The sequence below is a fragment of the Hordeum vulgare genome, chromosome 7H (assembly GCF_904849725.1).
Source record: "Hordeum vulgare subsp. vulgare chromosome 7H, MorexV3_pseudomolecules_assembly, whole genome shotgun sequence".
Lineage (NCBI taxonomy): Eukaryota > Viridiplantae > Streptophyta > Magnoliopsida > Poales > Poaceae > Hordeum > Hordeum vulgare.
Window position 1 is genome coordinate 137546640 of NC_058524.1, and position 23719 is coordinate 137570358.

The following is a 23719-nucleotide window of genomic DNA, read 5'->3' on the forward strand; positions in this document are numbered from 1 at the left end:
ATACTTTCTGCATCTACTAATATTACTCCACACGTCGACCACTATCCAGCATGCATCTAGTGTATTAAGTTCATGAGAACAGAGTAATGCCTTAAGCAAGATGACATGACGTAGATGGACAATCTCATATCTACGATAAAAGCCCATCTTGTTATCCTTGATGGCAGCAACACAATGTGTGCCTTGCTGCCCCTTCTGTCACTAGGAAAGGTCACCACACGGTATGAACCCAAAACCAAGCACTTCTCCCATTGCAAGAATCATAGATCTAGTTGGCCAAACAAAACCCAAGACTCGGAGAGACTTACAAGGATATCAAATCATGCATATAAGAAATCAGCAAAGACTCAAATATACATCATAGATAATCTGATCAAAAATCCACAATTCATCGGATCTCGACAAACACACCGCCAAAGAGGATTACATCGGATAGATCTGCATGAAGATCATGGAGAACTTTGTATTGAAGATCCAAGAGAGAGAAGAAGCCATCTAGCTACTAACTACGGACCCGTAGGTCTGAAGTGAACTACTCACGAGTCATTGGAGGGGCGATGATGTTGATGTAGAAACCCTCCAACTCCAAAGTCCCCTCCGGTAGGGCACCGGGAAGGGTCTCCACATGAGATCTCGCGGAAACGGAAGCTTGCGGCGGCGGAAAAGTGTTTTCGTGGATTCTCCTATTTTTCTGTATTTTAAGGAATATATAAGAGAAGGAGCTAGGTCAGGGGGGCGCCAGGGAGGCCACAAGCCGGGTAGCCCCCCCCCCCCTCGTGGCGGCTACAGGGCTTGTGGGGCCCCTGTGGATCTCATGCCTTGGCCCTCAAGTCCCGTGATCTTCTTCCGTTCTGGAAAATTTTATTTCGGGGATTTTATTCCGTTTGGACTCCGTTCCAAAATCAGATCTGAAAAGAGTCAAAAACACGGAAAAAACAGGAACTCGCACTTGGCACTGAATTAATAAGTTAGTCCCAAAAAAGACATAAAAGGTACATAAAACATCCAAAGATGACAAGATAACGGCATGAAACCATCAAAAATTATAGATACATCTGAGACGTATCAATCATCACCATCACTGGTGCGCCGTCACGCTGTCGGAGAACTCATCTATTTCCTCGTCTCTCTTGTTGGATCAAGAAGGCGGAGATCGTCATCGAGCTGTACGTGTGCTGAACGCGGAGGTGCCGTCCGTTCAGTGCTAGATCGGGACGGATCGTGGGACGACGGTGATTTGAATCACAAAGCTGTACCACTACATCAACCGCGTTTCTTAACGCGTCCCACTTAGCAATCTACAAGGGTATGTGGATCCAATCTCCCTCTCGTAGATGAACATCACCATGATAGGTCTTCGTGTGCGTAGGAAAATTTGTGTTTCCCATGCAACGTTCCCCAACAGCTAGTAGTGTTGAATACATCTTGTAGTTGATACTAGTTGCTTTATTTGGTGGAAGATTAAATATTCAGATCCATTATGCTATTTATTATCCCCTTGATCTTGAGCATGAATATGATTTGTGAGTAGTATCTTTTGTTCTTGGTGACATGAGAGAAGTCTTGTCATAAGTAATCATGTGAATTTGGTATTCGTTCGATATTTGATGATGTGTATGTTGTGATTCCCTTAGTGGTGTCATGTGAATGTCGACTACATGACACTTTACCATCTTTGGGCCTGAGGGAATGCACTGTGGATTAGTTATTAGATGATGGGTTGCTAGAGTGACAGAAGCTTAAACCCTAGTTTATGCGCTATTCCGTAATGGGCTGATTTGAATCCATATGTTTAATGCTACGGTTAGATGTTATCTTAATTCTTATTTTGTAGTTCCGGATGCTTGCGAGAGGGGTTAATCATAAGTGGGACGCTTGTTCAAGTAAGAACAGCAGCCAAGCACCGGTCCACCCACATATAAAATTATCAAATTAGCAAACGTGAATCAAACAAACATGATGAAAGTGACTAGATGAAATTCCCATGTGTCCTCGAGAACATTTTACTTATTATGAGAGGTCGTTCCGGCCTTTCCTTTGCTACAAAAAGGAATAGGCTACCTTGTTGCACTTTTGTTACCATTATTATAACTCGCTCGTTACAAATTATCTTGCTATCAAACTATCTGTTACTGAAAATTTTAGTGCCTACAGAAAATACCTTGTTGAAAACCGCTTGCCATTTCCTTCTGCTCCTCGTTGGGTTTGACACTCTTACTTATCGAAAGTACTACAATTGATCCCCTATACTTGTGGATCATCAACAACACAAATGCTCATTGACGGGCTTGACTTTGGGTCGACTCGGATTCGATGCTTAGCCAGCTCCTTGCAAACACGTGGCATGTGACACAGCTTCCATGTGAAGATGTCCCAATTCTCATAGAGAAACTGGATGAGCTCGCCTTCCTATTTCGCGCTGAGTGATGTGGACATGTTTGACCCCACTGCACTCGGATCTGATGGATGGAAGTGGACCTGCTTGGTCTCATCGGTCGACTGAAAAGCAGACTCCTTAGCCGGCCACTTTGACCCGAGCAAGTCTATAGAATCCATCGTCTTCTTGTACTCGTCGAGCTCAGCGAGTGCTATCTGTTTGTTGGCGATCTTGGAGCCCTGTTGGAGGCACTCTTTGGTGACCTTACGATTGCCAGTGACCGTGATCACGCCTCTCGGACCTGGCATCTTAAGTTTAAGATAGATGTAATAGTGAGCCATGAAACATGCTTAGGTGGGCCTACGCATGAGGGCGTGGTAAGCACTATGAAAGTCCACCACCTCAAAGGCCAGTCGCTCCTTCTTATAGTATTTCTCACCTCCGAACACAACGTTCACACAAATCTGACCGAGTGATTGCGCCTTTTTTCCGGGGATGACCCCATGAAACTGCATGTTGCTCTTGCTCAGTTGAGACAAAGGGATGTCCATTGCCTTGAGTGTGCCGGCATAGATTGTGTTGAGCCTGTTGCCTCCGTCCATCAGGGCCTTCCACATTCGAACTCCATTGACCATCGGATCGACAACCAGCGTCTTCCTGGGGTCGGTACGTGGGTCGGGTGATTCGATTGATCAAAATTGACGGGTGTCTTCGCCCAATCGAGGTACTTCGTGATAGTCGGAGCTGCCATGTTGACCTCACGGTTGACAACCTTCAGTCGTCTCTTGCTCTCGACATCAACGAAGATCATGAGGACTTTCTCAATGTTAGAGTACCCGAAGGCATCTTCCCCCTCTTCATCATCGTCATTTTCCCCCGAGAGCTCTCCTCGCATCTCCTGCTTGAGCAGACGACAATCCCGACTGGAATGCTTATGGAAGATGGGGTTGCCATCCTCATCCCTCTTGGTGTGGACGTGACAGGGCTGGTCTGAGATGTCACCCTTGGGTTCACTCTTCTTCTTGGTGGCCCAGTCCTTCTTCTTCTGTTTTGATTTGCCATGGCTTTGCCCGAGCACAGCTGCAACTTCCGACTTGCATGCGGCTTCGGCTTTCTGTTTCTGCTTTTTCCCAGCATTACCCCCCGAGTGAGGGGCGTCACTCGCCCGACCTTTGCCGCTACAAAGGCGGTCTTCTTCCTAGTTGTTGGCGTACCGATTGGCGATCTCCATTGCCCACCTAAGGGATAGGTCCCCGGCTCAATCGAACTTCAGGATGATCTCGCGATACTGACTGCCTGCCTTGAAGGCGCATATAGCCTAGTGTTGTGTCACATTCTCCATGGTATTATGCAGCATGGTCCAGTGCTGGATGTACTCACAAAGAGTTTCATTGCTCTTCTAGACGCAATGTTGCAGCTCAGTCAGACCACCCCGGAGCTTGTAAGTGACATCGAATGTCTTGACGAACACTCTGTCTATGTACTCCCAGCCATGAATGCTACTGGTGGGTAGCTGATTCAGCCACGCCCTCGCCGATCCCTCCAGCATAAGGGGTAGTTGTTTCATTATGACCAGATCTTCACCATCGCCGATCTGGACGGTCACTCGGTAATCCTCGAGCCAAGTCGCCGGCTTTGACTCGCCGTTGAACTTGTCAATCCCCATTGCCAACCTATAGTTGGACGGTATCTCAGCTTTGTGGATGTGTCTGCCGAAGCACTCGAGGCCGGAGCCGCCTTGACCACCTAGTCGCTTCCTGTTAGCTCGGGCTCTGCCATCTACACCATGGGCGATGGTTGATCTTGCGTTGAGCGGGGGAGCTTGGAGATCGTCCTCACCATATCCCCTACGACGTTCGGGGCTTCTCATGCGGTCATCGTCGTATGGCCGTGTGCTGTCGTAGGACTGTTTTTTGAATGAACCACCCCTCGGAGGGGGCATTCGACTGCGATTGATGTCTTCGCGCCTACAATCTCCGTACTGGCCTCTCGCAGGAGGAGGAGATCTTCGGTGACTTCCAAGTGCAAGCGGGCTATGAGCCAACTACACTGTGTCCGCCCGGACGGACTTGATGTGAATGCGGTTGTGCGACTGCGACACCATGGAGTTTTGCTCCAAGGCAGTCTTCACGAGCGTCTGGATCTGTAAAATTCCTTCCATGGCTGGTGAATTGGACGGTTGAATGGAATCAACGATCCGAGTGGTCGCATCCAAATTTTGCAGCAGGGCACGCATCACATGGTAGTTGTGTGGGTGGTCATTCGGAAACAACCGCGTGTGGTTGCGACTCGAGCTGAGTTGCTCCCTAGCCGCACAGTCATCGAGTGACTTCTCGAGCCGCTCAAGCCGCTCGTGTTCAGCCAAGGTGGCTTAACACGTGGCCTCCTACGCCATCTCCTCTAGGATAGTCCCGGTGATGGGGGTAAGCAAAGCGTGCTCATTCCTGTGCATGAGCTCTTCCCGTTAATCCTAACTAAGGGATTGGGGAATGTAGGCGTTGGAGTCGATGTCGATGTCGTCGCGGCAGCCTCCATCTCGCCCACGGGAGTTGCCGGTGAAGTCCCCACGAGGTCCTTTGGTTGTGTTAGCCATAAAAATATCTAAAGCACGTCTGTTGTTCTTGTACTCGGATTCTTCGAATGAACCATCGCACAAGGAGGGGAACAAGATGAGGGCGGGCTCATCGAAGTTGAGCATGGCTACCTGTCCGGTCGTGGCTTGAAGAGCCACAACGTGCTTGATCTAGCACTGAAGCTGTGAGCACCTGGAGCGCTTGCGATGGACCGCGGCGGGATGAGGACGGCCATTCGATTCTACGAGTTCAGGCCCCTCTCGGAGGAGGTAAAGACGCTATGTCTCATGCTCGGAGGTTAGTGTTTGCTTTACGGGTGAGTGAATACAACAGGGTGTTGAACTCTTGTGCCAGAGCTGTGGGGAGGCTTATATAGAGGTTGCCTAGACCCATGGTGTCCCATTACAAGGGCATTTAAAGCTAATAACTACGGAAGCTACTAGTAATACAGCTCTAACTACAACGCTACACATAATGTCGATCTTCAATATGCTTTATGTAAGATGTTAAGTCCTTCGGTCGTTACAGCTCCCACGTCGTCCGTGTCTCCTCTGTGTCCGAGTGATGGTGTCTAACCGACTAACGAGGTGGCATATTAATGACTTGTTGTATCCAAGTGGATCCATGGTATGCATTGGTAGTCTTGGGACTTTAATGATCGTGTGGGGCCCCACGTGGCCCCTGGATGGCTCATCCATGACTCTACCCCTGATAGGTAACCCCATCAGCAGGCATTTATGGTTGTGAAGGATAGTTCCGGTGTGATGTCCGGTCATTGCTGGCCGAGGGCATTTATGGTCGTGAAGGACACTTTGGGTGTGATGTATGGTCATTGCCGGCCGCGGCGTTTGGGGTCTTGCCATCGGGTCACTATCGGTCACGGTCGTTTGGGGTCCTTCACCTCCCGCCATCAAGTCCCATTCATCAAGGCTCGTCGGACCAAGCAACCTAGTCTCGACTGGGAGCGACCTTAGTTCCATTAGTAGCCTTTTTGGACCAAATTGCAATTTTTAATCGTCTGTCAAGGTCCTCTTTGCGAATGTAAGGGAGTTGTGTGTAATTTCTATTTTACTTTGGGTCCTTGTGTGGGGCCTTCGTTCCCCTCATGTTAAGAAAGGGCACACTGAAGTATCATCTTGCTTCATCTAAAACAGATGTACTATTTTCTTAGGTCGCATTTGGTTGCTCGCATTTGGGCCAACCCGGCCCCCGTGGGATGAAAATGCGATGTTTAGTTGATTGGGCTGCACCCACGTATCGGCCCGCACGGAACTTAAATCAGTCACGAGCCTAGCCCGCGAGCTACTTCTCAATCGACAGTTTCTTCGCAGCCAGGTTGAGCGCGGTCATGTGTGGCTCTTTGTTGCATTGCTCAGGAAGCACAGGAGACGGAAGGGGCGTCTCATAACTCCCTCTCCCTCCCGTGTCACCGTTCACTCCTTCATTCACACCACTCCCTCTCACCCTCCTCACCGCCCGTTTCTCTCCTCTTCTCTCCTCCGATGAGTCGTCCGCCACCGCGCCGTTCGCTGACCCCCATCAGCGTCGTCCAAAACCGCATCCATGGGCGATGGGTTGACGGCTAAGTGAACTCCGGGGTGGACCTAATGCGGGATCTGCGGGTTTCGTCTCCGCTCTGCAATAGGCCGCCACGTCTGTCCAATGCGGTGACGGCTGCTCCGGCTCCGCCGCCGTATCCGGTCCTGGGTTCGGTGGCGCCGTCGAAGGGGCATCCACCGCGACGTTAGTCGAAACCCCTTTTGGTGGGTTTTTTACCCCCATCCGAGTGTCTGCTTCATGGACGTTGGCACCCTCCTCCTCGACCGCGCGTGTGGCCACTAGCACGAGGCCAATGGACGGTTGTCAGCGTCGGCATTGGCGGATCCTCCTCCTCTTCACCGGCCATTTCCTTCCCGTTGGGATTTTCTCCCGGCCAGCATGCGCTCCAGCCGCTCCGATAAGAACGTAATTCCCTCTTTGCTCATAGATGTGTAGATTAGGGTTTTCAGCATTAGCATTCATTAGATTTGATTCGACTCGAATTGATTGGATTTGATCCCTTCTTGTGTGGTACTGTTCATAGGCAGGATAGTAGTGTCCATGCTTGTTAGGTGTTTGATGTGTATGCTTAGTAGTGTTCATAGGTAGGATAGTACTCACTCCGTACCTAAATATAAGTCTTTTAAGATATTTCACTAAGTGTCTACATACAGAGCAAAATGAATGAATATATACTCTAAAGTATGTCTATATACATTCGTATGTAGTTCATTAGTTGAATATCTAAAAAGACTTATATTTAGGAACGGAGGGAGTAGTGTTCATAGGCATGCAAGATTGATGTGTGTTTCAATGTTCATGTGTAGTGCATACTCCTTAGTGCTTAGTGCTCATGATGTACACTATGTTCATGGTCATGGTAGATAGGTGTTGTGTTTGATGTTCATGCTTAGTGCTCATGCGCAACAATATGTTCATCAAACTAGTTAGCTAGATAGGTGATGTGTTTGATGTTCATACTTAGGGTTCATGATGCTAGTTAGCTAAATAGGTGATGTGTTTGATGTTCATGCTTAGGGTTCACGTGCTTGTTAGCTATACTGGTGGTCTTTGATGTTCATGCTTAGTGTTCATGTGCATGTTAGCTAGATTGGTGTCTGAATGGGCATACTATGTTTCATGATTTCGTTACGTGCCTATTTTAGGTAGTAGTAGTATAAATGTGGCATGCCAATGCGCATTACTAATCGATGTCATCTTACGTGACAACGTGATGAAGACGAAGTAGGGCAGGACCGAAGGAGGAGCCCATGTTGTCGTCGGCGTTGAAGCCGTCGTGGACTTCATCCCAACAAACCGTTGGCTCGAGCGGATAAACCTGCCTGACAGGATCGCCTTCATGAGCTTGCCATGTTCAAGGGGACGAGCTCCTAAGACTGGCCACGATGAGGGGTCTCGAGAGCCCCTTCGATTCTACATGCAAGTCAAATACGAGGAGGATCTCGCCATGCTCATCATCCCTCCCAAGTTCGTGGAGGTGATAAGGAGTTGCTGACAGTCAAGCTCCCGCACGTGGTCAGACTCTTGGCAAACACATGGTGCAAATTTTGGGTTCAGGTTCAAAACTTCGATAGCGAGATGGTGCTTGACCGGTGCTGGCAGTACTTCTGCCATCATCATAGGATCGTCCCCGGCGGCCTCGTCGTGCTGCGCATTTTCGGGCTCAGCCTCAAAGTTTAATTCTACAACCACGAGAGCTCCATCAGACGCACCAGGTTCAAATCTACAATCATGACAACTCCATCAGATGCAGGGTGCGCGGCAACAGACGCAACTGCATCAATGACCTCACTTTCTCCCTGTAAACAAGTTTAGCAGTATGACTGTTTAGTTGTTTTATGTGATATTTGCTGTGTTTACATGTTAGTTTAGTACTATGCATGTTGTTGTGCATAATGTGGTGGTAAGACCACCAGATTTAAATGGCATGAGCAGAACACAAACATATATGCAACCAAATAGCTGTGATTTGCATTTGTTCAAATGGCATGAACAGAACACAAACATATATGCAACCAAACAGTTGTGATTTGCATTTGTTCAAATGGCATAAGCAGAACACAAACATATATGCAACCAAACAGTTGTGATTTGCATTTGTTCACCCCTAAAAACACAAATGTGAACAATCAAACAGCCAACCCTAAAGTGGTCTTTAATACAATGCAGACAATCAAATAACATGCACCTGTTGTGCATAATGTGATGGTAAAACCACCACATTTAAATGGGCATGCAGTTATTGTGCATCTATTGTGCATAATGTGGTGTTAAGACCACCAAATTTAAATGGGATGAACAAAACACAAACATGTATTCAACCAAACAGCTGTGATTTGCATTTGTTCACCCCTTAAAATACAAATGTGAACAACCAAACAGCCAGCCCTAAGGCCTCGTTTGGTACGCGAGGATTGGAGGGGATTTCAGAGGATAATCCTCTAGGGGCCCAGAAACCGCTAAAATCCCCGACGGCCTCTTTGTTACGCGAGGTTTCACGGTCCAACCCTCTCGAATCCCCATCGATCCCTGTCTATCCACGTGGGTACCGGGCCTCGAGGGCACCCACGCGAAACAGGCGAGACAAGGCGCCTCCTCGATGCGCCCTCGCCAGCTGCGGCCACCTCGTTGCGCTGCCGTCCACCGCAGCCTCCTGCCCTCCTCCGCACACCGCCGTCGGCCGAAACATCCTCGACTCGCCGCCCCGCCGCACCATGGTTGGACGCTCCGTCCTCTCCCTAGCCTGGTAACTCACCGTGTCCCCTGAATCCTGGTTGACTCTTTGGCCTCCTTGATTCATCGACGCCGCGTATCCACCTCCGGAAGCCATCTCCAATGTCTTGGTTGAGCCTGTGTTACAGCAACCCTTCCATGGTCACAGCTGCAATTAGCACACGCACAGCACGACCGATGGTACGACGAACCAGATTAGATAGCCAAGTAGAGTATGTCACTTGGAGATTACTTGCTGACCTTTAAAATGTTGTCTTATGAACGGATATTCATCCAGAGGGGTATATGGAGCTTGTTAGCGAACGTGTGTTCGTGTTATCTGTACGTGTCTAGTTTCTAGGACTACCGTTGAGTTGGTTAGCTGAGCCAGCCGTATAGATCGCTGAGCCGGCCGTGTATACGTATATAATTGTGTAACCCCAAATTGATCAATTGAATGAGTGTTGCACGGCCTCTCTCTCTTCACTCATTTTGGCTTTAGCAAGTTTTGCGTCATGTTTGATTTTCAGACTGACTGAGATGAATTTGGAACTGAAGGAAGAATTATTGTCTAATGAGCCAAACTCAATGTGCTTCTTTCCGAATGATGTTCAGCTAGAAAAAAGGCTCTGATTACCGAACCAAAACTGAATAACCTACAGACATAAGGAAATTCTTTGCATAATATTCAGGCTTTAAGAGGCCCAGCCAAATGTTTAATTCTCCATGATTGTTGGATGTTTGTTTCTAGTATGTTGGACTAAACCTTTCATGCAAGATGCGTCAGTTCAAGCCAATCTCTTGTGATAATTTGTATAATATATTTGGATGTATGCCTCCCTGTTCTTATATTTGAATTCTGTCCTGAGTAGTCGGGTCACTATTACAGATTTTTTTTTCTTAGATCTGAAAACTATAGCTCACATAGTTGGGGAACTATCTCTTTTTTAGACAACAGTCAGTGTTGTAGTTGAGCACTCTTTCTTTTTGTTCAGTACAAAACATTATTTTCTCCTTTAGCTCTCAAACTGCAGCTTATATGTGTTATGGTTCAGTCTTTCTTCAGTTATTCCTTTCAGTATATCAGAGGTTACATGTTATTTTTGTTCACTTGATATCTGCACTTCCCTTCCTTGCATAATAGTTGTTGTGCTTGATAGCTGCTGTGCTTGATAGCTGCTGCTGCTGTGCTTGATAGCTGATGTGGTACGAGTAGAAAAAGAGGAGCTCTCGGTGGGAACCGGCTCGTACTGAATTTTGCTGTCGTTGAATGCGACTGAATCTGTAGGAACGTTGAATGTTGTTGCTTCTTAATTTCATTCAAAGGGGAATTTTCTGTTCCTGGTGCTTCTAATGATGGTTGCTGTTGTGCTTGATAGCTGTTGTGGTACGAGTAGAATTTGATTTTGTATGTCATGGAGAAGAAAGGAGCTCTCGGTGAGAACAGTGTGGCACTGAATGTTCTACCGTGATACTGAATTTTGTTGTCGCTGAATGCCCACAAAATCTCTAAGAACACTGAATGTTGTTGCTTCTGAATTTTATTCAAAGGGTAATTTTCTGTTGCTAGTGCTTCTAATGATTGTTGTTGATGTGCTTGCTGCTATATTGTCCTAGAAAAAAATTATTGTCGCCATTGTGTGAACATTTTTGTTGTCGTGGTGCACTTCTCGAATAATTTGAATATGTTTGACTGCTATATAAACATGTGAATATAGTCATACATTGTGCATATTTATCTCATACACATTGAACAAAGCATAATCTTCACACTCATGTATCTATTCGATTCCGAAGTATGACATTATTTGATTCAAGTGACGAACTCCCTTTGCTTTCCTGATGGCAGGAAAATGGAAGAGCAGAAGCCAAAGGACCAGAGGTTCAAGGCCAACGAGAACAAGCATGTAATGAACGAATGACCATCCTCCGGACAGTTCGGTGCCTGCAAGGCCTAGCTGCCAATCATGTGACTCCTATGTTAAAATGGGTGGTGTGAACATTTGCTTGGTCATCCTGAAAACTATCCAAGTATCCAGTATCTGTGTTTTGAGTTCCTATTGTTAGAAATAAATTAATTAGATTAATTAAAGGGTTAATCCCCGCTATGTCGGTTGCTACTTGTAGCAACTGCCTCTTTGTAACTGCCTTGTACCAGGGGTATATATACTCCCAATCCATCAATGAAAGCAACGGTTCCATCATTTTATTCCCTTCTCTCGTTTTTACATTCCACACGTTATCAGCACGAGCTTTACCGACAGAGACAAGAAAAAAGGCCGACAGATAAGAGGAAAAGGTAAGAACATGGCAGGAGAGAGCCTACCATCCCTTGCTTTTGCCTTCGCTTGCTACATCCAGCGGAAAGCCGTCGTCGTCGCTTTCCTCGCACTCATCACCAGGCTGCACGACGCCGTCATGGACTTGGTGCCACGAGTGGCCCTCGTCGTCGCTTCTTCGCCAGGAACCACCACCAGAACCATCGCCGTGGCTATGCCCGGCGAGGCAACCACCCACTACGTGGGCAAGCACCGACGGTGCACCGGGCTGGATCCTCCGCTCCGACCCATGCTACAAATGGAGACATACCTACAATACATCAGGCCGGGCCTTCGGCTCCGGCCGTCGCCGGCGACTATATCGCACCGGCCACTCCGCCATCCGCCTTCAACATCCCTCCTATGGATTGGCTTCTTGCAGGGCCATCAACAGCGTTCCTGGGAGAAGAAGAGGTGTTCCCTTGCGAACTCGCGCCGCCACCTCTACCCCCGTACTGCATGCAGCACGAGTTCGGACCGTGCCCAGCGCGTACGGGGGCACCACCGCGGCTACCGTCGCCGACGCCATCAGACGAACTGCCGGAGCACCTCTTCCCCCAAGGATACGGCCCCGTCTCGGATCTGTCGTCCTCGACGCCGGCAGCAGCGGTAACGGGCGGTTACCCCGTGGTTCCCGATCTGAACGGTGCCATCAAGATGGAAGAAGAAGGAGAGGGCCAGGGCTCGTCGTCGACGCTGCCTCCACCATCACCGGCGACTCCGCCCCCGCCTCCAGCACCACTCCTCCCTCCCACGCCTCCACCAGAGGCGCGCCGAATCCTGCGGCAGTTCGCCGCGGCCATGGAGCAGAACCGCGCTGCAGTCCGAGGCGCGTGGTCGCCGGCGGCCCTCGGCCTCACCGACGCCCCCGGGGCGAGCAGCAGCGGCGGTGGTCGTGCGGCGGCGCGGGGAAGACCCCGCCTCCCTTGAAGAAGCGGCCATGAGGAGAGGAGGGTTGGCGTGGTGAGTTCCTGCATGAGATTGAGCCAGAATAGATGGGAATGAGAGTGGCGGCGCTATGGGGAAACCCTGATGCGTTGGCTGCTCTGTGCTCCCTTATCTACTCGTGAGGTGCATGGGCCACGTTTCTCTCTCCAAAAGGCCATGTTTGCTCTCCACAAAGGCCTACAGGCCAAGAATCCACCACGTATAGACTGCCTAAATAAAGTAACAATTAGTATGTTGTGCTAGTATAATCACAGTATTACTATATTGTAGCAGCCTGTTCCTTTTATTTGGGTGTGATATCTCACTGTATTAAGAACCTCAGCTTATTATATTCACTCGGTATTGTATTGTACGTTTGAATAATTAGACTATGTATTGTCTAAAATCAAGTCTCAGACTATGTGTACATATTCTATATGATTGCCTCAGCATTTTTCATTTTTTTTTAGAATATGTAGTTTTCAAGTACAACATTTTTTTTACAATTCAAATTTCGGGAACACAAGGTAGATGAGGCATCTACTGCACTTTGCAGATTATCCTCATCGCTGAAAGATCTACATTTTGCCTCCATTCTTTTGGAAAAATGACTATCTTCGAGTGCTCTCCCAAATATGTGAAATTGATGTGACTACCTCGAATTTTATACTCGCAAAATCACAAGGTAATTGTGTGATCTACTGCATAAAACTGTAGATTATCCACTCTTGCTGTGAGGTCTACATCTAATCTTTTGACAGATGATTACCTTCAAAGTGTTTTTATAAAAATATAGTATGACACAAGGTAATGGACATATGAACATCTACTGGACAAAACCAGATTATGCTCTCCATTACTGTGAGATCAGCACCGCAATGGTGACTATCTTCAAAGTGTCATATCCATAAAATGAGGTCTACACATATATGTATAAAGCATCAGCTATACTTGAAAACTTTGCTTCCTTGAAGCATTTGTTGTACTTATATTTTACTCTCATAGTAAAACTAAATTATGCATGATAATACCATGCAGGAAATGGCTGGCGTCATGCATACTGAATTTCATGAACTTGAACTAGATGGTAGTAACTATTTACCATGGGCAATGGATGCAAAGATAGCACTTGAAAGCCGTAAACTCGGTTCCACTATCATCACACCCGATGAAGGCGCCGGAGAAATCCCCACGGCAGCCAAATATACAGCTTTAAGTTTCTTAAGGCACCATCTCCATCCGGATTTAAAGTCGGAATATTTGATGGAAGAAGATCCACTAGCTTTGTGGAACTCTCTCAAGGAGAGATATGACCAACAAAGAGCAGTTATGCTGCCGGAAGCACACAGAGAATGGTCCCTCATAAGGTTTCAAGATTTTAAATCTGTGGCAGCATACAACTCTGCAGTTCACAAGGTTAACTCAAAACTAAGGTTTTGCAATCAAGCAATTTCCGAAGAAGATCTTATTGAGAAAACCTTGTGCACTTTCTACCCCTCGATGAGAGTACTACAACAACAGTACCGTCAACAAAAATACAAAAAGTATTCTGAGCTCATATACACTTTACTTCAGGCTGAGAAACATGATGAACTTCTCATGAAGAATCATCAGACACGCCCAATGGGCTCAATGCCACTCCCTGAAGTACATGCTAACACTCAGTTTACTAAAAAGTATAGGGGAAACAAAAAGAATTTTAAGAAATTCAATGGAAAGTGGAAAAGAAACAACAAGCAGAAAAGCTTTGGTCAATCTAAAGGTAAAGGTCACTTCAAGAAAAATGACCGAAACACCAACTCCGAGATTTGTCAAAGGTGTGGATGTACTAACCATCGTACTAGCAAATGTCGAACTCCCAAGCATCTAGCGGATTTATACATCAAATCCACTGGAAAAGGCAAACAAGTTCATGGAAAAGCTGAATCTCACTTCAACACCTTACAACAAGAAGAAAACCTTGCAGCTAGCACTTCTCAAAGCGCTCCTAAGGAAACAAGGCAAAAGGATGAAGATCTTCTTGATATTGACAACCTGATGGTGGAATACACCCAAGACGCATATGGAGATCTCATATAATCTCCACATCACTCATTTGATGTTATCAGCTATTTTATTGTAATAATGGATGTTATAATTTGTATAACTCTAAGTAGAATAAAGTCCTACGGACCAATCGTATTATGTAATTCAAACATAATATCATATTTATATTTGTAACTGTAATATGAATACTTTGTATATATGTATATTTATATGTGAGTAATATGAATAAAGTTTCCTAAAATACTCTCTTACTCTATATAGATTTTACGGGAAAATAATCCAATGGAAGAAGAATTATGATTGGTGGACAGTTGTACCACTAACACAATATTAAGGGAAATAAAATATTTCCAAACTCTAACTAAGAGAAAAGGGAATATTATGACCATCGCCGGTCGCGATGCGTCGATTATTGGTTCAGGACGAGCCACACTCGTTCTACCTATGGGTCCCACAATTGTAATTGAGGATGCACTATTGTATCCTGAATCTACACGCACTCTTCTAAGTTTCAAAGACCTCAGATCGAATAACTTCCATTTGGAAACAATATCTGAAAATAATTCTGAACATTTACTTTTAACAAAGAGTAATGGGTCTGAGGAACAAATTCTTGAGAAATTCCCCTCACTTTCATCTGGATTATATTACAGTTATATAAAGCCCGTATCACATGTTGTGTACAAAATAATTTTTCAAGACCTTGATAAATTCAAGACTTGGCATGATCGCCTAGGTCATCCTGGCATAGGGATGATGAGAAAAATTATTGACAATTTTATTGGTCACAGCCTTCCAACTAAAAAATTCCCAAAATCATCAGATTTTTTATGCACCGCATGTGCAACTGGAAAATTAATTATAAAACCATCTTATCTTAAAGTTAAAAATGAGTCATTAAATTTTCTTGAACGCATTCAAGGAGATATATATGGTCCAATTCAACCACTATGAGGACCTTTTAGATATTTCATGGTGCTCATAGATGCATCTACTAGATGGTCACATGTGTGTCTATTGTCCACAAGAAATCATGCTTTTGCCAAGCTAATTGCTCAAATTATCAAATTAAGAGCAAATCATCCTGAAAATAGGATAAAAACAATTCGAATGGATAATGCCGCTGAATTTTCTTCACGTGCATTCAATGACTATTGCATGGCTATGGGCATTCATTTAGAACATTATGTGCCTTATGTTCATACTCAAAATGGTTTGGTTGAATCTCTCATCAAAAGAGTAAAATTAGTTGCTCGACCACTATTACAGAATTGTAATTTACCAGCATCTTGTTGGGCACATGCGATATTACACGCCGCAGATCTGATACAAATCAGACCAACTGCATATCATACAACCTCCCCGCTGCAACTAGTACGTGGCACTCAGCCAAGTATTTCCCATCTGCGAAAATTCGGTTGCGCAGTATACGTACCGATATCACCACCGCAGCGTACATCCATGGGCCCCCACGGAAAACTAGGGATCTATGTGGGTTATAACTCTCTGTCAATAATAAAATATCTCGAACCTCTTACAGGGGACCTGTTTACTGCCCGTTACGCTGGTTCTATTTTTGATGAGGACCATTTTCCGGCATTAGGGGGAGAATCAAACCACAGAGAATGTCAGGAAATAGATTGGAATGTAACAGGCATTCAGTCCTTAGATCCACGTACTAAAGAATCTGAAACTGAAGTTCAGAGGATCATAGATTTGCAACACATTGCAAATAATCTGCCAGATGCATTTACTGACCATAAAGGTGTCACTAAATCACATATTCCCGCTGTTAATGCACCAGAACGAGTGGAGGTACCAACTAAAACCACTCAAACCCCAAATGAGAGTAAGAGGGGGAGAAATCTGGTTAGTCGGAATATAGCTTCTCAAAAGCCTCCGCGGAAACAGAGGAAATCAAATCCTCTACCAGTAAATGCAATTCAACCTCAAGTTGAAGGACACCAACCAGATGCTCAACATCTTGAACCTAGCATAAATGCGCATAAAAACATAATAGCTGGGACATCGGAACACCATGATTCTATTGTTGTGGGAAATCACATAGAGTCTGAAGGTATAAAAGAAATTTCCATAAACTATACAGAATCAGGAGAATCATATAATAGAGAGACTACAATTGTCGACATATATTTCGCCTCTGAAATTGCTGAACCCCTTCAACTGGATCCAGAACCAAAGACCGTCAGGGAGTGCCTCAAGCGTCCTGATTGGCCTAAATGGAAGGAAGCAATTGAGGCAGAACTGCGCTCGCTTAACAAAAGAGAGGTATTTTCCTCGGTAATACCTACTCCTCATAATGTCTTCCCTGTTGGAGCAAAATGGGTTTTTGTTCGAAAAAGGAATGAAAACAATGAGGTGGTGAGATACAAAGCGAGGCTTGTAGCACAAGGGTTCACGCAGAGACCCGGCATCGATTACGATGATACATACTCTCGTGTAATGAGTGGAATAACGTTTCGATACTTAATATCTTTGGCAGTACAAATGAATTTATCTATGCAGTTGATGGATGTAGTGACAGCATACTTATATGGGTCACTCAAATCGGACATATATATGAAAATCCCTGAAGGACTTAAAATGCCGAATCTAAAAGCAAATCGCAACGCATATTATGTAAAATTATAGAAGTCACTATATGGCTTAAAACAGTCGGGTAGAATGTGGTGTAACCGACTAAGTGAGTTCCTTATTCAGAAAGGCTACTCAAATAATGATGATTGCCCTTGTGTATTTATAAAGAAGTCCTCAAATGGATTTTACATCATCTCAGTGTATGTTGATGACCTCAATATCATTGGAAGTACACCTGATATCGAAGAAGCACGCAATCATCTAATGGCGGAATTTGAGATGAAAAATTTGGGAAAGACCAAATTCTGCTTAGGCTTACAGCTTGAGCATCTTCCCTCAGGAATTTTAGTATACCAACCTGCATATATTCAAAATGTTTTGGAAAAATTTAATATGGATAAATCATATCCAACCAAAACACCCATGGTTGTCAGATCCCTTGATATGAATAAAGATCCTTTTAGACCTCGGGATGATGACGAAGAAATATTAGGACCTGAGTTCCCATATCTCAGTGCCATTGGTGCGCTAATGTACCTTGCAAATTGCACCAGGCCTGATATTGCATTTGCAGTAAATTTACTAGCTAGACATAGCGCTGCTCCAACAAAACGGCATTGGACGGGAGTAAAGAATATCCTTAGATATTTACATGGCACAAAAGATCTTGGCTTATTCTATCAGAAAAACCAAGATATGACTATGGTAGGATATACTAATGCTGGCTATCTATCTGATCCAGGTCACAAACATGTTGATTTGTTATCTGTTTTATGCACATGTTGATTTCTTGTCTGTTTTTGCTAAACCAGGTTGGCTCGGCTCGAGACGTGTATGAAATGCAGGTACTGTTCACTTGAAGCAATCAAACGCGTCCTTGGTCTCACGGTTGCTATGAAATTAGTCATTGTTACGACACTGCTCATTTCTGTCTAAGGTGTAAATCTGCTCATAACAACAAAATATAAACTAAGCAAATCACCAGACCAAACAAACGACCATCTGATGTTGATAACCGAGTCTACCAAGATCAACAAAACATCACGGCAAAGTTCCACCTCATGTATTGCACAATCTCCATCTATGTCGTTTGTTTATGCTAAGTATCGCACAACCTCCATATATAACATATGTTTTTCTAGACCCCTTCTTCGCCTATTATCCACTTCACTTATTTTTCGGCTTGCTCAGCACTCTCATTGCCAGTTGCCGATGTGGTGGTGGCCCCTTGCTGCATCATTTGCAATTGGATTTGCAACACCTGGAAGAAGTGGCATATGAATTACGATGACAATAGACAGCCTCAATGAAAAAGATAACTATCACAAGACCTCATCATATTCCCAGCAAGCATGGCATATGATCAGCTACTTCCATCTCATTGGCCATTGCTAGTTACCAGACAAACATTTATACCTTGAGCAATGTTGCATATTATAATCATGCAGTGATGAAAAAGACTATCCTTGGAAGCTGATAAACTAGGTTTACTGTCTATGTAACCAATTATAGTTTCCAATCCAACTGTTCTTTAAGAATCAAGGGTTTGTCAAGATAGTAATGAAACTGAATAACTAAAATAGCAGGAGAAACGAACTTATTGGCATGGCTGTCAACTAACACAACATTATACACACAGTTACAAGTTACAACTGCTAGTGACCAATATAACCGTGTCAGGTGAGCAATAAACATAAGAATTGGGACTATATCCGGTGCGCATCATCAATCAGATGCAATCATGCAAACCACTATGGCTTCAATATCAGATCATATTAGAAGTGACCAAACAAATGTCAAGGTGGTGGATTAATGTAATATACCATATAAAATTTCAATGTGGAGTTTTTACTGGAAATTTTGAAGCGGTGGTACAATACTCGATAGTGTACCCTCACGAAATTAACTTCTAACATTCATTTGAATGATAGCACTTAATATATGGTTTGAACTATATAAGAATGCCAGGGGTTTTCTCAAAAAGAAAAAGAAAAACAATGCCAGGGGCATATAGAGTGCAATAAATAATTTATGTTGAAATGATGCAAACTCTCACATGAGTAGTTGGATGTTAGTTGAATGGTCTAGATTCATTAGTTAATCATGGATGTCAGTCCTGATTAAAAGAAATCGAGTGTGTATGTGTTATTCAGAAAGTTATTTATCTGGTTTGTTACAACCTTTTCATATACAATCGCTAGTGCTCTACAAATACCATGATTAGGCAGATTGCATTAGGAAAGAGAAGTTCTTACCTCTATCTGGCTCCTTATAGCCTTTTCATATGCCTTTTGTAGTGAATTTTCAGGGTCCCGGCTGCTTGTTATTGAACTAACTGGACCAGTTGAATAAGAAGGCTGAGGTTCCAATGGATGGCCGGTGGAAGTACTTGCTTCTCCTGATTGTGAAGTACTTGGTGTAGCATGCAGAGGTCCTGAATGCCTGGTGATTGATGAAGGGTACTTCAATTCATTGGCATTAAGAAGTATTTGAGAAGTAAACACCATAGTTTCAATAGTCCATCAGTGAAACAGTGGAACGTCGGAGACAGTGACTAACCGAATATCAGGTAGCTAAGTGACACAGTGACAATGACTAACCCAATCTCAGGTAGCTAAGTATGAAGAAAGTTGGTCAACCATCTAATCCTACCAGATGCTATGTAAGTCACATAATAACACATAATAACTTGCTGTATAAGAAGTCAAAACCCAGAAGGCCAGAACCGAATAAAGCATGTTAGCTTGATCTTGAATGCAATAACAATTAAGTTATAATGCCTTTTCACTTCCTAGGCCCCCCAAAAAAGCAGAAAGCAATGTTAGTGTTTTCCCAGGCCATGCATTCATCTCATTTCTGGCCGTTGTGCACTCTTTGGGTCAACACTTCAATGAGGCAACCACAGTGCAGAAACATAAAAATGGCACAACCAGATGCAAGGATTAGTGGCAAAAAGAACACTCCAAAGTGCATATACTTATTAGGGAAGAAGGAACAAGTTCTACCATTGTTATCCACTATATTAAACCACCATCAACATGGCACAGGTAAATTCAAAAATTAATAACTGAACTGGCAAAGTTCGCAGATATATTCCAAGTTAACAGTGTCATAGCTTGGAACTGAGACATCTAAGAACTACGTAAGTTGCAAATTTAATACACTGAAAAAAAGGGCCATCATCTATTATCATAACTAATGGATCTCCAGCATCCTCCAGAACTAGCCATGGACAGGGGTGCACGGAAGCTTGCTATACATGTGCCAGAACCATGAGATCTTATGGGTTTCACCTCTAGCCTACCCCAACTTGTTTGGGACTAAAGGCTTTGTTGTTGTTGTTGTAACCTATTCCAGAAAAACATACCTATTCAAAGTGTTCACTGGAGGATAAGCAAATGATCTCCCATACAAGGAAGCAGCTGAAGCAGCAGCCTCAAGTTTTGCTTGACGCATGTTCACGTTCTCAGTTGGTGCTCCTCCTGAATTTGGAGTACCAGCGCCTGCACCTATTTTCCTTACATAGAATTAGGATTGACATATAAAACAGGTTGCAAGAATTCAGACCAATGAGGAGAAACTCACCAGGCTGAACTCCAGGTTGAGCTCCATGCTGTCGTGCTGATGCTGCACGTCCATTATCTGGGGGGATAATTGGAGCTCTACATGTTGGGCAAGTATGTTGGCGCTCTAGCCATGACCTCAAACAATGTACATGGAACAAGTGCCCACAAAGCAGCTTCTTTGCTGTGGTCATCTCTTCACGGCAAATAATACATGTGACATCACTCCTGAATATATAAAGAATCAAAATCATAAACAAGTTCAATTGCTGAATCAGCCAAACAACCAAAACAGTACGAATAAAATTAAATGTACTCACGTATCAAGCTCATCTGGTGTAGCGTCTGGAAAGCGTTCATTCATGTTGGAAGTTATCTTTCTGTAGCGTACATAATCTGAAATGCGAATTCTGAAGTTGCGGAAGGTCTCATACAGCTCACGAATCAAGTGCAGTGGGACACCATAGTTCCTGATATCAAAGTAACAGGTCAGTCTTAAGAAGTTCGAACTACAATACCCTAAGGGGAAAGAAGATTTTAAAAGAACTTACAGGAAGATCGCTATGAAGAAGAGCATATATAAAGACAAGTGCACAAGGTCACTGATAAGCTCCAAATAAAATGTATACACTGCCTTTTTCTCCCATTGACCTTCCATTAGCATGTCGCTGACATAGAATACATACTTCACGAATGTCGATACCGTCGATGTTGCTAGTATCATATACCTAAAACATGATTTGCACATGCATGAGCTACTATGAATCTCAATATCTAGAAATAACATCAATAATCATCTGCAGATATTCAGAATAATAGAATCATAGCCTGAAGTAAATAATGCAAGATCAATCATCAGCTCAATATGGTAGTTTTCTTGGGGTATCTAAATATGGTAGTTACCTTGCCTGAAAGGCATGTCCCCTGCTTTAAAAGCAATAATCAACAAAGAAATTTCATAACTGGTGAGAGTTGCCATAGTCTAGAAAACTCTGACCAAATGATTTGCCCCGCTTTCACTTAAATGTTTGTTTAAAACTTAAAAGTATAATTCAGCGAGTTCCTGGACTCGGATTTTGACAAATGACAGCAATAACATATAAATGGAAGGGATAGGCTTGATGAGGTAAACATACGAGAAAAACTATACATGGCCTAGTGGATGCACCAAATGAAATGATTAACTGTTGAGTGCCATAGTATTAGCCCTGATGCAGAAGTTGCTAGACAAAATCAATGGCAAACATTACTTAAGAATGATTAAAAAGTAATCATGTCATCCTATTAGTGCGTCTTCAAGCATACATATAACAAGAAATTCTGGTATTCATCTGTGCTTTGCTGCGTGTTTATTGAAAAATATCCACTTTTACTTTCACAGGTGTTATATATTAATCTGGCATGTCATAAAGAGGGGCTTTCCAGGAATAATTCATATTTTTTTTCACAAACTTCCTCTCTTTAGATATATAACCAAATCATGTCGTCCATATTTGAGATCCTTTTTCTCAATTTAATCTAAAGGATACTATTTGAAAGGCCGTGTGGCATAATAAGGATGTTACAATGCAAGCAAGTATATAACGATTTACGAAAACTTACTCAAAGGAAAAGAAGATTGCAACAGATGCCTCCCGCTTTTGTATCAGTGACCCCAGCGAGTTCGACAGGAAGAGGCAGTCGACGACAAGAAGGAATAGCATGAAGGACACGATCCTTATGTGCGACAGCATTGGCACGGAGGGCGTGGTCTCAATGTACTCGACCCTCTTCTGCGCGAGCCAGTGCAGAGCCTTGACGAGGAGCAGGGCGGCGACCATGGCGAGGAAAGAGACGGAGAAGTCCTGGCGGAAGATGGTGACCGCGAAGAGGATCTCCACGACCTCCCGCCACGACTGCTCGTTGAGCCGCTCGACCTCGGCCTCCCGGAGCGTCCCCAGGAAGACGCGCTTCACGAGCTGCCAGGCGAGGCACATGGCGACGAGGCCCGTGTTGAGGAGCAGCACGAAGCATATCTTGGAGGTGGAGAGGTAGACCATCGCCGGGTAGAACTGCTCCCTGCTGCTGAACGCATAGTACACCGACGTTACCGTCGCCAGCAGGCTGAACGCGGCGTACGTCTGCAACCGGATCATCTCGGCCGCCGCCCTCGGCGAATCCCCTCGCGAATTCCGCCACAAACCCTAAGGCACGCAACCAATAGATCACCTAGAGCAGAAAGCGAATATCAGCGGCCCGATCCACAAGAGTTTTCTGCAAATTAGGAGGCGAATCGAAGAGACGCAGCGCGCGAATCCATACCCTAGGCGACCAGGCTAAGTCAGAGTACAGTAGGTGCTCGTAGTGGCTTACCGATACGAGGATCCCGGGAGAGATCGGACGGGGAACACGTCGGAAGATTTGATCCAACGGGGGCTCCTGCTGGCGTTCACGGCGATTTTGCGGCGAGAGGGTTTGCGCGCCCCCTCACTCCCTCGTAGGCACGGACACTGAGCACCGCCGGGGGCGGCGGCGGAGTGAAATCTCGTCCCGGGATGCGGCCGCGCCCCTATCCGGATTTCGTACCCTTGTGATTGGTTGGATTGGGAGAAACTCTAGGAGGGGAGATAGCATCAAGGTATTCACCCTGTGAGGACCATGTGAGTGAATGGGGTGTGGGGAGGAGGAAGGAGGCGTGTTCGCTCGGAGAGAACGGGGGTCTGCACAGCGGCGGCGAGGGAGATGCGCCGGTGGTGGCGTGTCGCTAGCCAGTGGGCGGCATCCACGTGTAGAAAAGACGTGTCATCTTCGGGTTTTTCTTTTCTTTTGAGGGGTTCATCTTCGGTCACTGGGGACGGACGGACGCTCCAAGGGAAGAAAATCAAGATGGCAACCTCTATACTTGCCCAATTAATTTGGTAGAGTAAATTAACGTGGATAAAGGAGAAAATCGGATATTCTCCACTTCGAATATTTGGCTTCTCAAAATTGCTGATGTTAAGAGAAAACTTCATGGCTTAAGAAGTACATCATCCTAATCATGTACAAGAACATCCATGTAAGTTG

General features: G+C 44.8%; 1 protein-coding gene across 1 annotated transcript; it reads right to left on the minus strand.

Moving 5' to 3' along the window:
• Positions 1-18063: 18063 nt before the first annotated feature.
• Positions 18064-23447, minus strand: LOC123407184 (ERAD-associated E3 ubiquitin-protein ligase HRD1-like). Its single transcript, XM_045100261.1, has 8 exons — positions 23027-23447; positions 22277-22882; positions 21226-21402; positions 20995-21144; positions 20697-20902; positions 20479-20620; positions 19367-19553; positions 18064-18372 (listed from the first exon to the last, which is right to left on the minus strand). Exons 2-8 carry the CDS (start codon positions 22807-22809, stop codon positions 18283-18285), a joined length of 1485 nt encoding a protein of 494 aa, XP_044956196.1. The 5' UTR covers positions 22810-22882; positions 23027-23447; the 3' UTR covers positions 18064-18282.
• Positions 23448-23719: the final 272 nt, after the last annotated feature.